General features: G+C 42.0%; 1 protein-coding gene across 2 annotated transcripts in view; it reads right to left on the bottom strand.

The window, feature by feature from the left end:
• Nucleotides 1-11,801: 11,801 nt before the first annotated feature.
• The window catches only part of bbs7 (Bardet-Biedl syndrome 7), a 61,281-nt gene continuing 56,885 nt past the window's right edge, over nucleotides 11,802-16,197 (bottom strand). For both annotated transcript variants that reach the window (XM_041194241.1, XM_041194249.1), the window contains 2 exons: nucleotides 14,154-14,277; nucleotides 11,802-13,008 (listed from right to left, as the gene is read on the bottom strand). In XM_041194241.1, the coding sequence (XP_041050175.1) occupies nucleotides 12,875-13,008; nucleotides 14,154-14,277 (258 nt within the window). In that variant the 3' untranslated portion in view covers nucleotides 11,802-12,874. The remainder of the gene's footprint in view (nucleotides 13,009-14,153; nucleotides 14,278-16,197) is intronic.

Below are 16,197 nucleotides of genomic sequence, written 5' to 3'. Positions count from 1 at the left end.
TGACCTCCAACAACCGGAACCATCTTCCTTTCTGCTAGGTATGATTCCAACCAGTGGAAAGTTTTCCTCCTGATTCCCGTTTTGACTCGTTTTATTAGTGCTCCTTGATGCCGCGCTCAGTCAAATGATACTTTGATGTCACGGACAGTCACTCTCACCTCTTGAATTCAGCTCTTTTGTCTATGTTTGGACCAAGGCTGTAATGAGGTCAGGAACTGAATGGCCCTGGTGGAACCCAAACTGAGCATCAGTGAGCAGGTTATTGTGGAGTAAGTACTGCTTGATAGCACTGTCAGTGACACTTTCCATACTTTGCTGATGATTGAGAGTAGACTGATGGGATGGTAATTGGTTGGGTTGGATTGGATTTGTCCTGCTCTTTGTGGACAGGACACACTTGCGCAGTTTTCCACATTGCTGGGTAGATGCCAGTGTTGTAGCTGTACTGAAGCAATTTGGCTAAGGGTACAGCTAGTTCTGGAGCACAAGTCTTTAGTACTATTACTGGAATATTGTCAGGGTCCATAGTCTTTGCAGTATCCAGTGTCTTCAGCTGTTTCTTGCTATCACATGGAGTGAATAGAATTGATTGAAGACTGGCATCTGTAATGCTGGGGACCTGTGGAGGAGGCCAAGATGGATCATTCACTCAGCACTTCTGGCTGAAGATTGTTGTAAGTGCTTCAGTTTTATCTTTTACGCTGATGTGCTGGGCTCCCCCATCATTGAGGATGGAGATATTTGTGGAGCCGCCTCCTCCTGTGAGTTGTTCATGACTGGATGTGGCAGGACTGCAGAGCTTAGATCTGGTCTGTTGCTAGTGGGATCGCTTAGCTATCTATCACATGCTGCTTTTGCTGTTTAGCATTTAGCATGGTGGTAGCACCACACAACATGATGTGTATCCTCAATGTGAAGATGTGACTTTGTCTCCACAAGGGCTGTGCGGTGGTCACTCCTACCAATATGTCATGGACAGATGCATCTGCAACAGGTAGATTGTGAGGATGCTGTTCTCTTGCTGTTCTCTCACTATATCCCTCAGACTCAGTCTAGCAACTATGTCCTTTAGGACGTGGCCAGCTTGGTCAGTAGCGGTGCTACTGAGCCACTCTTGGTGATGGACATTGAAGAACTCACCCAGAGTACATTCTGTGTCCTTGCCACCCTCAATGATTCATCAACTGAAGGGGGTGTGATTGCGGGGGGGGGCGGTGGGAGTCGGCAGTAGCTGGTAATCATCAGGTTTCCTTGCCCATGTTTGACCTGATGCCATGTGACTTCATGGGATCCAGAGTCGATGTGTTGAGAACTCCAAGGGCGACTCTCTCCCAACTGTATACCACTGTGCTGCCTCTTCTGGTGGGTCTGCCCTGGGACAGGACATACCCATTATTGGTGATGGTGGTGTCTGGAACATTGTAAGGTATGATTCCATGTGTATGACTATGTCAGACTGTTTCTTGACTGGTTTGTGGGACAGCTCTCACAATTTTGGCACAAGCCCCCAGATGTTAATAAGGAGGGCTTTGCAGCATCGAAGGGCTGGGTTTGTAGTTATTGTTTCTAGTGCCTAGGTCGATGCTGGATGGTCCATTTGCTTCATTCCTTTTTGTAGGATTTGTGGCGGTTTTTGATACAACTGAGTGGCTTGCATGGCCATTTCAGAGGGCATTTAAGAGCTAACCACATTGCTGTGGCCCTGGAATCACATGTAGGCCAGACCAGTTAAAGATGGCTGATTTTCTTTCCTAAAAGGCATTCGTGAACCAGATGGGTTTTTACAACACAAACAAAAACAAACACAGAATTACCTGGAAAAACTCAGCAGGTCTGGCAGCATTGCTGCCAGACCTGCTGAGTTTTTCCAGGTAATTCTGTTTTTGTTTTTGTTTTGGATTTCCAGCGTCCGCAGTTTTTTTGTTTTTATCTCTGGGTTTTTACAACAATGGTTTCATGGTCATTATTACCGAGACTAATCGTATTAGCTGAATTTAAATTCCACCAGCTACCGTGGTGGGATTCAAACACATGTCACCAGAACATTAGTCTGCTGGGCCTCTGGATTACTAGTCTGACGACATTACCACCACATGACCACCTCCCTTTCCCTCTCCATTTATAAGCATTTCCTCTTTTTTCTTTCCTGTAGGTGAAGACTCAAGTTAGAGTACAGTAGAGTTCCATGTGTAGCAGCTCTTAGTACCTCACACGTGGCCATTCTCCACAGGGAAGCTGAAACAGTATCAGCAGACTATTTAACCATGGGGACATCAAAGCTGAGGTCACTGGATACTACTTATTTACTATCTCCAGGAGAGGTTGGGTGAATGATGGGAGAAAACAACAACTTTGGTTGCAACAACGGATTTGGCCCTTTTTCTTATCAGTTGCTACTGACTGCAATCTCTTCTTGCATAACCCATGACCATCAGAGTGTATGGATCTTGAATGTGGTTTTAGAATTCACATCATAAAGAAAATAGTTTTTGGCACATCAATTTGGGCACCATTGCAGCCAAATTTGTGCCTGCCCTAATAAAACAGGACCCGTTGTTTGATTTTAAAAACTTTTGAGTTTCTGGGGTTGGGGTGCTGAGGAGTTCCATCGCTCCTATTAGACTGTTTCTCTTACGACAGATGGAGTGATGATGATGGTAAGATCGCTGAACCAAGATTTTGGGAGTCGATGGGTGCCAAAAATCCACTTTGGAATTACTACCACTTCTTGAGAGAATTCTCAATTGACATTAACTTAGTTAAAATGGTTGTGTTACGTATAATTACCACAGTAAATTTCATTCCAGTTCTTAATGTTGATGAATAGCTTTCTAATTAAAAATGCAAAATTTTAAGTCCAGAATTAAGATCAAGTACTTTCAATGCAGCCTTGTCTGACAGCATAAACTATAGGAGTGCTGGGTTTTCAGCTAACACTAGGGCAGATCAATCTCTAATGAAATCTGAGGGAAAAACATTAGTGTCACTTTAGGTATAAATTTATGATATTTAAGTACTGTAATTACCCTATCTTTTAATATCCAGTTTGTAGTCCTGACTTGAACAGTGCACAACACACTTGTAAAATGTATATAGTATAGTGCATATTATATTTCAAAACACATATGACAGAGGTGTAGTGGTAATGTCACTAGACAGGTAATCCAGTACGCCTAGGCTAATGCTCTGGGGATCCAGGTTCACATCCCATCATAGCAGCTTTTAATAAATCTGGAATATAAAACCTGTCTTAGTAATGGTGATCATGAAACTATCATTGATTGTTGTTAAAACACATTTGGTTCACTAATGCCCTTTAGCAAAGCAAATCTGCTATCCTTATCTGGTCTGGCGTCCACCGCACATGACTCCAGATCCACAGCAATGTGATTGTTTCTTAATTGCCCTCTGAAATGGCCCAGCAAGCCACTCAATTCAAGGACAATTAGGGTGGGTAACAAATACTGGCCTTGCCAGTGATGCCCACATCCCATGAAAGAATATTTTTAAAAAAATTCTAGTGCATTTAAGTAGGTCAGGTGTTTCTCAGGTGTCGGTGCAGACTCGATGGTCTGAAGGACCTCTTCTGCACTGTGTGATTCTGTGATTAACTCAAATAACACTCATCAATGATCCATGTTGATAAGGACAGTAAGAAAAAGACACCAATTATGAACCACTTAGCAGGTAGATTCTACCTTATAAGCTATCAATCTTCTACAAAACAAACTTATCAAATCACTCAAATTAATTTCAGTTATCAATCAGCAACTGAGCAAGGTAATAACATATTTGAAATAATAGGGAAGGCAGTGGCCAGGATTTGTGTCCTGCCGCAGATGATGTGGTGGCCGAGCCAAAAGTTCATTGACTTTTGGCGGGAGCAGATGATCCCAGCGGCAGGTCGGGACGGAAAATCCCGCGCAATGAATCAAATATTTGTGATATGGCTGTCAACGCACTAAGAAAAGGCCAAGTGTAAAACAGGCTGCAAAAGTGCTATCACCCATTTTGTACTACAGTCCAAGAGGAACTGTACCTAATGTCCTCAAACTGAAAAGCAAATTGCAGGCAATAAAGAGTCAGATCAGTATATACAGCCACAAATAACATAAATAATTATACAGTTCTAAAAAGGAGCACAAAACTTAATTAGCCAATTCGTCACTGTTAGAAATGCAAACAATTTTCCAGACATACACCTGTCCATCTACAATGCTAGGAGCTTGAATTCTGCTTCAACTTTAAATATCACTTGGGTTTTTAATTTACAAAAATAACTTGGGGTCAAAAACGCAATGCAAATTGGTCAAAGTTGCAGGTGATACCAGATTTGAAGGGGCAGTGAAATCAGAGAAAGCAGTCTTGAAAATAGAGAATGAGTTAACACAAGCTATATTTACAAGGCAAACAATGGAGATGCAATTTAATGCAGTCAAGTAAAAAGTATGTAGGAAGAAAAAATAGGAAATGTTCATACTACATGTCTGGTGTTGAAAAATCTTAAAATGAAATTGAAAGGGACCTAGGAGCATTAATGCCCATTATGCACAATCAAAGCAGAGCAACAATCAACAAAGCCAATAGAATATTTAACTACATAATCAAAATTGTAGAATGCAAGCCAGAGGCAATCATAATCCAATTGTACAATACCTTGGCCAGAACACACCTAGAGTACTGTATCCTGCCAAAAAGCAAGGGAGGCATTAAGGCATGAACATGATGGGCTGAATGGCCTCCTGTGCTGTAAATCTTTCAGTGCTCCTATTGAAGGGCTGGAGGCAGTGCGGAATCACAAAGCTGGTTCCTAGTATTAGGTTTTTGAGTTATGAGGAAAGACTGGAGAGAGTTATACGTTTTAGTCTAGAAAGGAGGCTAAAGAGAGGGATAGAAGATACAAAATCATTTAGAAACGGTTACAACAACTTCTATTTATATAAATTCACCTAAATTAGAAAAAAGGCCTAAACTATTACACATATGCACAAGGACAAAAACAGATACAAGTTAAAGGAAATGGTATCAGGAGGTGGGTTTCAGGTATTGAGAGGGGCGAACAGAATGTCAAGGTTGCAATTAGTGGTTCAGCTGGGACAGTGTTCGGGGAGTATGACATTTGGTGGAGAGGGTACGGAATTTGGACTGGGGCCAAAATTACTTCAGCCTTTCCACTATTACTGGGAGGTACATAATGACTCATCCAAGAATAGATGTCAGAGAAATAATGTGACAGTACTGGGGTAGTTGAGAGATCAAGAGAGATGGTGGAGAGGTAAAGTTGGATGTTGTCAGCGTACATATGAAAACTGTCCCAATGTCTGATGGGCAGTATGCAGATGAGGAAGAGGACCAGGCCACGGATGGATCCCAAAGGGGCTTCTGAGGTGCAGGGAGGAAGGAGGCGCCTTTATTAGGGATCTTCTGGCTATGATCTGATAGATACAAACTGGACAACTGATTTGAGGAGGATTATGTGCAGACCCTATTTATACATATTATGGTTTTGGGGACTTTCAGTGCTGTAGAGTGGTTAATTTGAGAGATTCAAAGAGGGAGTTGCAAGAAAGCTGAGCATTGATCTGGGAGGCAGCAAGATGTTTGAGGAATTTGATGAGGAAAGGGAGATGGTAATTTGTAAAGAAAGAGGATTTAACTATGGGTTTTTAAATGGGGAATTGATGGCAGCTTTGAAAAGGAGGGGTGCAGAATATGATGAGCAGGATCCAATTATAACGTCAGCTAGAATGAGACTAAGTAAGTTGGTCAGCGGTTAAGTGGGAATGGGGTCAATGAAACATGGATGAGATGGGCTTGGAAATCCATTCTTAATTAGCACATTTGTTTAGATAATATCACCAACTTTAATTTTAACACCTATGTGTTCTATTGTACTATTGTCGTTGACATCTTTTGATGATCTGCTTCTATCACTGCTTGTTTGTCCCTACAACCACACACCCCCACCCCCCCCCCCCACCTCTTTGTCTCTCTATCTCTCCGCCCCCCACACACACACCTTAAACCAGCTTATATTTCAACTCTTTCTTGAACTCGAACGCAAGTTCTGTCGAAGGGTCATGAGGACTCGAAACGTCAACTCTTTTCTTCTCCGCCGATGCTGCCAGACCTGCTGAGTTTTTCCAGGTAATTCTGTTTTTGTTTTGGAAATAGTGTGGGCAGAGATAAGAAAGAAATGAGAGATAAGGGGCAGAATCTTGCCCACTTAGTCCCTGCAGGAATGGTAAGACCATTTTCAGGTCAGCACACTATTTAATGAGATGGCTTTGCTAAGGCTCTTTCCCAGAGAATTGATACTAGTATCCCACCTCCAGGCTCCCCAATCAGGGAGGGCAGATGGGATGATCATTCTTTCAAAGGAAGGATTTCTAATTAAAGGGACCATGGCATGGGTTACAAAAGCTCACCAGCACTTGGATTTTTGAGGCTGCAGTAGCCAATAATTAGAGGTGACTTAAGAAGGGTGCTCTCTGGGTCTCTCACTCTTACCTGAAGGCCCTGCTGAGGGATCTAAGGGCTGCAGTGAACTCTCCCAAGGATGGGAGGAAGGAGACAACCTCTCCAATCCAGGATGGAAATGGCCAAGGAAGACAGCAGGAGTGTGCCCCCTCCAACCTGGAGACAGTGTACAAAGAAGATCCAGGACCTCAGAGGAGTGTATGACAGGTAAATGACATAACACTTTCAGGCATCAAGCCCCACATTTTGATTTTCCCAATATTCTCCTGCACAGCACTCCTCAGGTCTACACACCTAGGAGCTCCCCTCATTCCTCTCTGTAGACATACCCATCTGAACAGTGAACACACACCCTCAGCTTACTGCCCTCTTACACAAATGCCTCACAATGATTCTCCACGATTGTGTCCTTTTCCCCCCTCTCCTCATAAGTCATTATGACAAGTCAAACCTCTCCGCTTTCTCTCCTTGCAGGACAGAGACAGAGACAATGGCAAGACAGGTGGGAGGTGGTAGTAGACCTCCAGTGACAAGCATCTTGTTGGCCCTTGACAATGCATGTTCACCTGCTCCACTAGGAAGGTGTTGTTCCAGGAGGCTGCAGATGTCAGCAGTGACCTACAAAAAGAACCTGAATCTCCTGAAGCAGTGCTGTTCAGAGATGCTGTTGGGAGATGGTGGTGTAATGTCACTGGACTAGTAATCCAGAGATCTAGGCTAATGCTCTGGAGGACATAGGTTCAAATAGCACCATAGTAGCTGTTAACAAATCTGGAATATAAAGCTAGACTCAGTACTGGTGACCATGAAACAATCATTGACTATTGTTACAAATCAGCTGGTTCACTAATGTCCTTTAGGGAAGGAAATCTGCAATCCTTACTTGGTCTGGGTGACATGTGACTCCAGACCAAGAGCAATGTGATTGATTCTTAATTGCCTCTCTGAAATGGCCTGGCAAGCCACTCAGTTCAAGGGCAATTAGAGGTGAGCAACAAATGCTGGCCTTGCTAGCAATGCCCACATCCCATGAAAGAATAAGGAAAAAAAAAGCTGATCCTCTGCCTGTAGACCCAGCTAGGTCTGAGTGCCCATCCCATCTATCCTGCAGAAAAGGTATCTGGCTGAGGAGAAGGGAGGCGCTGCTGGAGATGGTGGCAGTGGTGTGGCTACTGCTCTTGCCCCTCAGTAGAGATGGAAGGAGGAGATGCAGAAGATGCTGCAATGTCATGATGAAGGCTGGCAGCATGGAAGTGCAGCTGAAGGCGAGGGAAGTGCCGGACAGGTGAAGTTCCTTCCAAGAAGTTGGCAATTAATGGCCAAGCAGTGAAAGCACTCTCTGAGAAGAGGTGCAATGGCCAAGGCTGGAGCTCTTTAGCGTAAACTGACCAAAGCTTTCCTAGCTTGTCAGCTTCACAGAAGCTCTTTCCACTGTGACCCTGGTGAGATGTCGACACAGTGTGGGTTCTGTGTACAGTTAGAAAAAAATGAATTTGTGGTTGAATCACTTAATTGCTTTCACGTCAGATGCATAGGGGTTCCCCATAGGACACAGAACTGGCACCATGGAAGGCTGGAAGAGGGGAGGATGACGGCAGGATCCCAACTTGACGTAATGTTTCTGGGACTTTCCCACCTGGAATCAGCCTCTACATAGCAGGGAAAATTCTGCTGAGGTTGCAGGCTGAAGATGGGGAAAGATTTGGCTTGGCAGGCAAGGTGAAGTGATAAACATAGGAACAGGAATGGCAATTCAGTCCCTTGTGCCTGTCCCACCATTCAGTTAGATCGTTACTAATCTGTAGTTTACTCCATTTAACTTTTTTCGCTCTATAACCCTTAATATCTTTGCCTAACAAAAATCTGTCAATCTCAATTTTGAAATTTTCAATAGGCCTGGTCTGAACTGCTTTTTGAAAGAGAGTGCCAGATTTCCACTATCCTTTGTGTACAGAAGTGCTTCCTTAGATCACCCCTGAACAGCTTAGTTCTAATTTCAAGGATATGCTACATTGTTCTGGAACCTCCAAAGCATCAGAGGTTCCTGAAGAGATGGTTTCTAGTTTGGTGACAAAAGTTCATATGTTCCTGAGTGCTGGGGAGGAGAATTTAAAGAGGTATTAGTTGTGAGGAACAGGGGTGTCTTTGCTCTCCAGATTATTTTGTCAATGAAGAATGAGGCCAAGTTGTGCACCAGATATGTTCAAGTGTGCGACCCTTGGCCTTGACAGATTGAAGATGGTGGAAATGATCCGAGTGAGATACAATTTTGCTTGAGAAAGGACAAAAGTAGAAGCAGAGGAGTGGTTGAGCATCAGCTTCAGAGTTAGTGTGGCAAAGTTATTGCGGTCAGCAGTCGAATGCATAATTAGAAACAACTTAGATTGAGTTTTTTTCCCCCCAATGGATAAGTAAAATGGAGTTGGAAGAAGTATGGAGATGTCATTGATGATGGAGGCAGGAATGCAATTGGAGATGGCTTTGTCAGTTTTTGAGACCACTGGAGTAGGGAAGCTGTGGGACATGGCAAGGTTGAGGGAATGGGCATGAATTCCTGGTCGCAGAGGTTTAGAGGGAGAGATTTAGGAACGATATGAGGGCAGTAAATTCAGGGAGAGCAAGGAAAGTCAAGATGGAGACTGAAATCACCAAAGATGAGGAATTGCTTAGTGAAGAAGCTATAATTGGAAAGCACAGTGTATATCCGGAGAAAAAGAAACCAGGGTTCCAGGTCAGGAGAGACAAGGGATGAAACAATGTGATGCTGTCAGAAAAATAGGGGGCAAGACCAAGATGCAACGTGGTCATAACAGCTAACCTGTCATCACAGAAATTTGGGTGGGCCAGGTGGGGAAATATAGCTGGGTCTGATGGCTTCGTTAAGGGGCAAAGTGTCACTATTCATAAGCCGAGTTCCACTTAAAGCCAAGATCTCATTGGATTTGTCCACAGTAAGGGGGATTCAGCCAGGGTCCGTGGCAGGAAAGAGAAGGAAGGTTAAGGAAGTGTGATGGCTTGGTTTAGGGATTATGGAGGGAAAGCATCTGAGAAATGAAAAGGTGGCATAGATCTATGACAGGTGGAGGAGAGTGGAACTGAGGGGGAAAAAGTAGAAGTAATGGGCTCTGGTGCAGAATAGCATTCAAAATATGCATTGAGAATTACATTAAATGAAACCATGGATATAGGTGAAGGGATTGCAGATTTAGTCTAGTAAAAAAGAACTATTGGACTGATACCAGGAAGTTCTTCTTTACACAAAGAGTAAACACATAGAATGGACTTCTGGTTTAAGGTGAAAACACTGGAATCATTGATGAAACAATTAGATAAAAACAAAAAACTGTGGATGCTGGAAATCCAAAACAAAAACAGAATTACCTGGAAAAACTCAGCGGGTCTGGCAGCATCTGTTGAAGGGTCACGAGGACTCGAAACGTCAACTCTTTTCTTCTCTGCCGATGCTGCCAGACCTGCTGAGTTTTTCCAGATGAAACAATTAGATCTGTCAATAGGTGTACGGATTTTCTGGATGCATCAATAAAATTGGCCAAACGGCCTTCCTTATTCATAAATATCTTATGACCAAGGTTTGGGAAGCAGGCCGTTTGTGGAACTGTCCAAAAATCACTTTTACTTCTGATATTTGGTTTAGTGGCCACCATGTGGTAGATTAATGAACTACAAAATAGCTGAGCTCTTGTATATCAGCAGTCACTATCTTATGAAAACCAAATCGTCATAATAACCCGTTACTATAATGTTCTGCACAATTTTGAAAACTTATTAACAGAGAACATTATAAAATATTCCTCCAGTTAAATATTGGGCAGATTGAAATCATTATTTTCAATCCTCATTCCAAATTCTGTTCCCTAACTAGACTCCATCCTTCTCCCTGGAAACAGTCTGAGACTAAACCAAACTATTTGCAACTTTGGTGTCATATTTGACCCCAAGATGAACTTCCAGCCCCATGTTTGCACCATCACTAAGTCCACCTATTTCCACCTCTAACATCACCTGACTTTGCCACTGCCTCAGCTATCTGCTGATGAAACCCTCATTCATGTCTTTGTTACCTCTACTTGATTATTCCAATGCATTCCTGCCTGGTCTCCCATATTCTTCCCTCCAGAAACTGGAGGTCATCCAAACTCTACTGCCCATGACCTAATTTGCACCAAGTTCTGTTCACCTATCACCCCTGAGCTACACTGGCTCCTGGTCAAGCAACATCTTGATTTTAAAATTCTCATGCTTGTTTTCAAATTATCACCATCGTCTCATAACACTCACTGTCTGGACTCCAGTTGGAACACCGACAAATTAAATGTGGAACTTTAACTCAATACGAAACATAGAAAAAATGACATGAGGAAAAACTTTTTCATGCGGCAAGTTGGTAGGGTCTGGAATGCATTGCCTGAGAGCGTGGTGGAGGCAGGTTCAATTGAAGCACTGGAATGGGAATTAGACAGTTATCTAAAAAGATGAATGTTCAGGGTTACTGGGAGAAGGCAAGAGAACGGCACTAAGTGAATCGCTCATTCAGAGAATGGGTACAGACACAATGGACCAAATTGCCTCCTTCTGCACTGTAACATTTCTGTGATTCTGAGATAACGAAGGCATGATTGAGGGTTTCAGAAGAACAGCTGAGGCAAGGCTGAATCAGATAGTGTTACAGAGATGGAAATAGGCCATCATCGAGGTCAAATATGACACCAAGGTTGCGAACAGCTTGGTTTAATCTCAACATGTTGCCAAGGAGAGGGATGGAGTTTGTAGTTAGGGAACGGAGTTTGTACGAGGGACTAACAACAATGGCTTCAGTCTTCCTAATATTTATCTAGAGGAAATTTCTGTTCATCCAGAATTGGATCTTAGACAAGCAGTGTTGCAAGAGAGGTGGTGTGAGATAGAACTGTTGATCGTCAGCATACATGTGGAAACTGACACTGTTTTCAGATGATGTCACTGAGGGACAGCATGAAGAGATAGCATGAACAAGATGGGGCCACGAATAGATCCTTGGGGAACACCAGAAGCAACAGTATGGGAGCAAGAAGAGAAATCACTGACTACAATTGGATAGATGAGAATCAAACTTGGCAAGGATAGTCCCACCCAGCTGGACAACAAAGGAGGGGCACTGGAGGAGGATGTTGTGGTCGCCCATGTCAAAGGCTGCAGACAGGTAAAGAAGGATAGTTTACCTTATGTCCCAGTCCTTTTTTTTACATTCTTACATCAATTCTTCTGTTAGGTTTTTAACAGAAAGATGTCACCTAAACCAATAAAGTGTTGTAACGGATATCTGATGAACATATTACAATTTAATATGATATTTTCAGCACCACGATATTTACAATCAATTCTATTTACAATACAATCAGTGCATCAATGACTAATTAGTGCAATGAAAGAACAGAAGTTTAAAAAAATGTTCAGCAAACAACTGCTTAAATGTAACATTATCGGAAAGACAATGATAGATTGTATTTGCCGCAAAATTATGACCACTGTTACACATTTTTCAGTATATGAAGTTACCTGGTAAAATTTCAGTTCCGCAAAATTATCAGGAACAAACAATAACATTGAAAAAGATTTGCTAAAACTAATGTTACTGTAAAAATAATGCATATAGGGAATTGTACTATTTAATATTTTCCTATAAGTATTACATAATATTAACATTATTTTATATGTACATGATATTAATAAGAGTGATTCCATATCTATGTATTTTATTACCCCAATATGTCAAAAATTGAGTATGTCTCAAAAAAGTGTACATACTGGCACCCACAGATGGAAAATACAATTGTAAAATCCAGAGGTTAACACATTAGCCTACAAAGTATATGGGCTTCTGGTCTATGCCAGATATTTTATGATGACAAGTATAAGCAATAGTGCTGGTTCAGGAGGAGATTGTGAAAATAACACTGCATCAATTATTTCCACATTTCAAAGGAGAGGAAAAGGCATTTTTAATACTCACAACTAACATTTTTTAAAAAAGCTCATATTTACATCATATATTACAGTGTATTTTGCAGGATATTAAAGGGTAAAATTCCACAAGGGTTCTCCCACTCATGTGCTATAAATTTGGGAGAAGGTCCATGGAGACCTAGAGCAGCAGCATAAAAACTGCTTATACCAATTCCCCAGGGTTTTCACAGATCATCTGCCAAAGTCATGGCAGACGATTGAGAGAAATTCATCCCTTAAATACCTTTAGAGTAACATGATTTTCATCCTCCCCATCAATAAAATTGAATGCCTGTTCCACTACTGCTTCAAATCATAGCATGTCACTATTATAAAATAGCCATGATCAGCAGCATTACATTTGCTTTTCAATAGGCTTTGGGTAGTTTCTCTAGGCTGAATCAAAGAAGGCCATGAGACTTTTAGGATCATAATTATCTAAAATCTCCAGCAAAAGAGGAACCTTGGTTTTCACGTTGGTGCCTTTGAATTTGAATTTATCTATGAAGAGGTCAGTTATCATGCCTATTTGAGGAAGAAAAAGGAAAATTAGTATGAATATAAAGATGCATCTAGATTTTGTTAAAATGCTATGCATTTCCTTTGTGGTTTAACAAATGGAAACTTAGTAATCATAGAACAATATAGCACAAACAGGCTATTTAGTCCTTTGAGTACATCTATGCTCCTTTGATGAACAATTTAAAACCTATGAAGTACTTTGGAAGTGTAGCCATCGCTGTAATCTAGAGAATACACACACACCACAGTTAAAATTACAATTTTTGAACTTTTAATAATAATGTATAAAGTCCTTGAACATGTTATCGCCTCCCAAATCCAAACTCACCTTTCCTGTAACATGTCTGAATCTCTCCAATCGGGTTTCTGTCCTGCCAAAGTGCAGAAACAGTTCTTATCAAAGTCACAAATGAAATCCTATGTGACAGTGACTGTGGCCTTACCACTCTCTATATCTGTAGCCTTCTCACCCTGACAAGCCTACAAGATCTCTGCACTCTTCCAATTCTGGCCTCTTGTGTATCCAATTTCAAGCACTTCACCATTGATAACAATGCCCCCAGCTGCCTAGGCCCTGGAACTCCTTCCTAAGCCACTCTAGCTTACTTCCCTCCTTTAGGGCACTTCTTATAGCCTCACTCTTTATGCAAGCTTTTGGTCATCTGGACTAACGTGTGTCTCGATGTCAAATATTTGTCTGATAATCACCTCCATGGAGAACACTGGGATGTTTTACAATGTTAAAAGCACTATGTAAGTGGATGTTGTTGCTGTTGATTAAATATTTAGGAGGTACCGAAGGATGATCTTCACCTGTGGACCCATAACCCACCAATGCTGCCACCTTTAGGAGCAAAGGAGCAGATCATTTGATGGCCAGGTTTGCTGCTTTAGGAGCTTTAATCTTCTCTGACTCACCTGAGAATGTTTGTGCTTGAACATACAATCCCATTAAGAAGAATTTCAAAAGTATTAATAGTGCAAGTCACAATGAAGCTTAAAAAAGATGATTGCTTTTAGTTTCTCCTCTCCTTCTAAAACCAACGGAAAAGGTAGGTCCCAGGTTGTGCTGCGTAACATGCACTTGAAAGAGAATTCTATGTTTTCAACTAGTCATAGTATTCCTTCTCTCCAGTTATAGTACTTGCCATACAATCTCTCCAAGTGAGCAGGTTGTTTCTTATACTCTTCCAGCAGATTATCAGCTTCCTCTAAAATGCAACGGTATTCAGGTATTAGGAAATCCACATTCCCTTCATACAGCTGTAACTCCTGCAATGAAATGGATCATCTAATCTCACAGATCATTACACTTAATTTCAGAAACCCTCGATATTCTACCATTGCTGTCAATATAAAAATAACTTGCATTTATATGACATTTTTAACTTAAGAAAATCATTCCAAAACAAAAGCATAATCAGACAAAAATTGGCATTGAACCAAAGATGAGGAAATCAAGATGGCAAGTAAAGGAAATAGTTTTTAAGGAGGAGACACAGGTTGAGATGTGGCAAGTATTAGGAAAGTATTTGAGAGATTTGGGACAGACAACTGGAAGCACGACAACAATGTACGTTTAGATAAGCATGATGGGAATAGTGGAGTGCAAGATGCACAAGAGACCAGAGTTTGCAGGGCAGTTTACAGAGATAAGAAGTGTGGCGGCCATGAATGGATTTGAACACAAGGTTGAGAAATTTACATTTGATACGTTGGTGGATGGGAGGCTAATGCAGGTCAGTGGACAAAGGAGTGCTGGGTGAATGGGACTTGGTGAGAGTTGGCAGCAATGTTTCAGATGGCGCTCATGTTTCAGGACCCTTCTGAAAAATGCATGAAAAGTTAAGTGGAGCCTGCTTCAACCAGTTTTTCCAGTTCTACAGTCACCAAAATAACTGTCCTTAAAAAGACTGTTGGAGGATACTGAAGACATGGCAGGGAAAGCATTTCACTGCCCCATTGTGGAGCTTGGAAGAACAGGATTGCTTTTCCAAATCCATAGCATTACTGTGCTCCACTGCCAGCCTACACTTGGCTCTACTGCATCTCCTATGTATTGGAGCTTGTGATGTACAATGAGAATCATCATTCTCTGTCCCCTTATTCTTCTTTCACCCAACAGTAGAAACAATCTTTCACTATTTACCCACAATAGAGTTCCCTAGGTTTCATTCACTCCTTTGTTGGCTATTCCTCTCTCAGCACTGCACCCACTCGCCACATTCCTGCTGTCGCTACTCTTAGCTCTGCAGGAAATGCTTGGTCCCATGCCTAGCCAAGTCCACATCAGCCCATTACTCATTTTCCTCCACTCTGCCAAAACTCCAATTGTCCTGATCCCCAGTATTCCTCTGCCCCGATCTCCTCACCATCACCAGCCCCAATCTACACCCTGCCACCCCCAAAGTCCAAATCTCACTGTCCCAGCCACATTTACCCCCACACCACTCATCCTCCTGCCCCAAGTTCCAATCTAAGTTTAATTGGAGAGCTCCTTCAAAGAGCTGGTATAGGCATGGTGACAGGCATGGCTGCCTTCTGTACTGTAATGTTCTATGATACTTTTATGAGATGAGTCCTTTGAAGATCGCTGATAAGGGAACAAAGGGCAACTGTGGGATTATCCAAAAGGGATTCAAGCCTAGAATAGTGGCAGGAAAGTAGAAAGGCAGGGGAATAGTGAAAGGGTGGAAAGGGGTTTGTGGGGGAAAAAGTATCCAAGAGGAAGAAATGACGATGGCATGAATGTGAGAGAGAAAGGGAAGGAGAGGAAGGAACAAGAGGAGTAAAAAGAAAATAACTATACAAATCCAAATTGAGAAAAGGGTCATTCAACCTGTCAGAGCTTCTCTCTCCAGTACCTTTAAAATGTTTTTGTATTAGTGTCAGTAGTGCCAGTTTACATTGGTACCCAAAATGTAGCCAACAGCAATTCCAATGTAATCCTGCCAGACTTGCTAAGATGGCAACTCAGATAATACAGCACTCCTGGGCCAGTGTACTGGCAGGGGGAGTGAAGTCATGGAGTGATTGGAACTGCAAGGCGCTAAGTTGAAATGTGCCACTTCTCCCAAACTGTTAAAAGCCGTGCACCCAAAGATTTGTGCTTCATTCCAGTGACACAGCAACCTTAAGCACTGCACTAGTTTACAAAAAGTGCACTTATAAGGCCAACTATATTTGATTGCT

The sequence above is a fragment of the Carcharodon carcharias genome, chromosome 1, assembly GCF_017639515.1.
Source record: "Carcharodon carcharias isolate sCarCar2 chromosome 1, sCarCar2.pri, whole genome shotgun sequence".
In the NCBI taxonomy this organism is placed as follows: domain Eukaryota; kingdom Metazoa; phylum Chordata; class Chondrichthyes; order Lamniformes; family Lamnidae; genus Carcharodon; species Carcharodon carcharias.
Note: the sequence above shows the minus strand (reverse complement) of the source record. Positions and strands in the feature narration are given on the sequence as shown.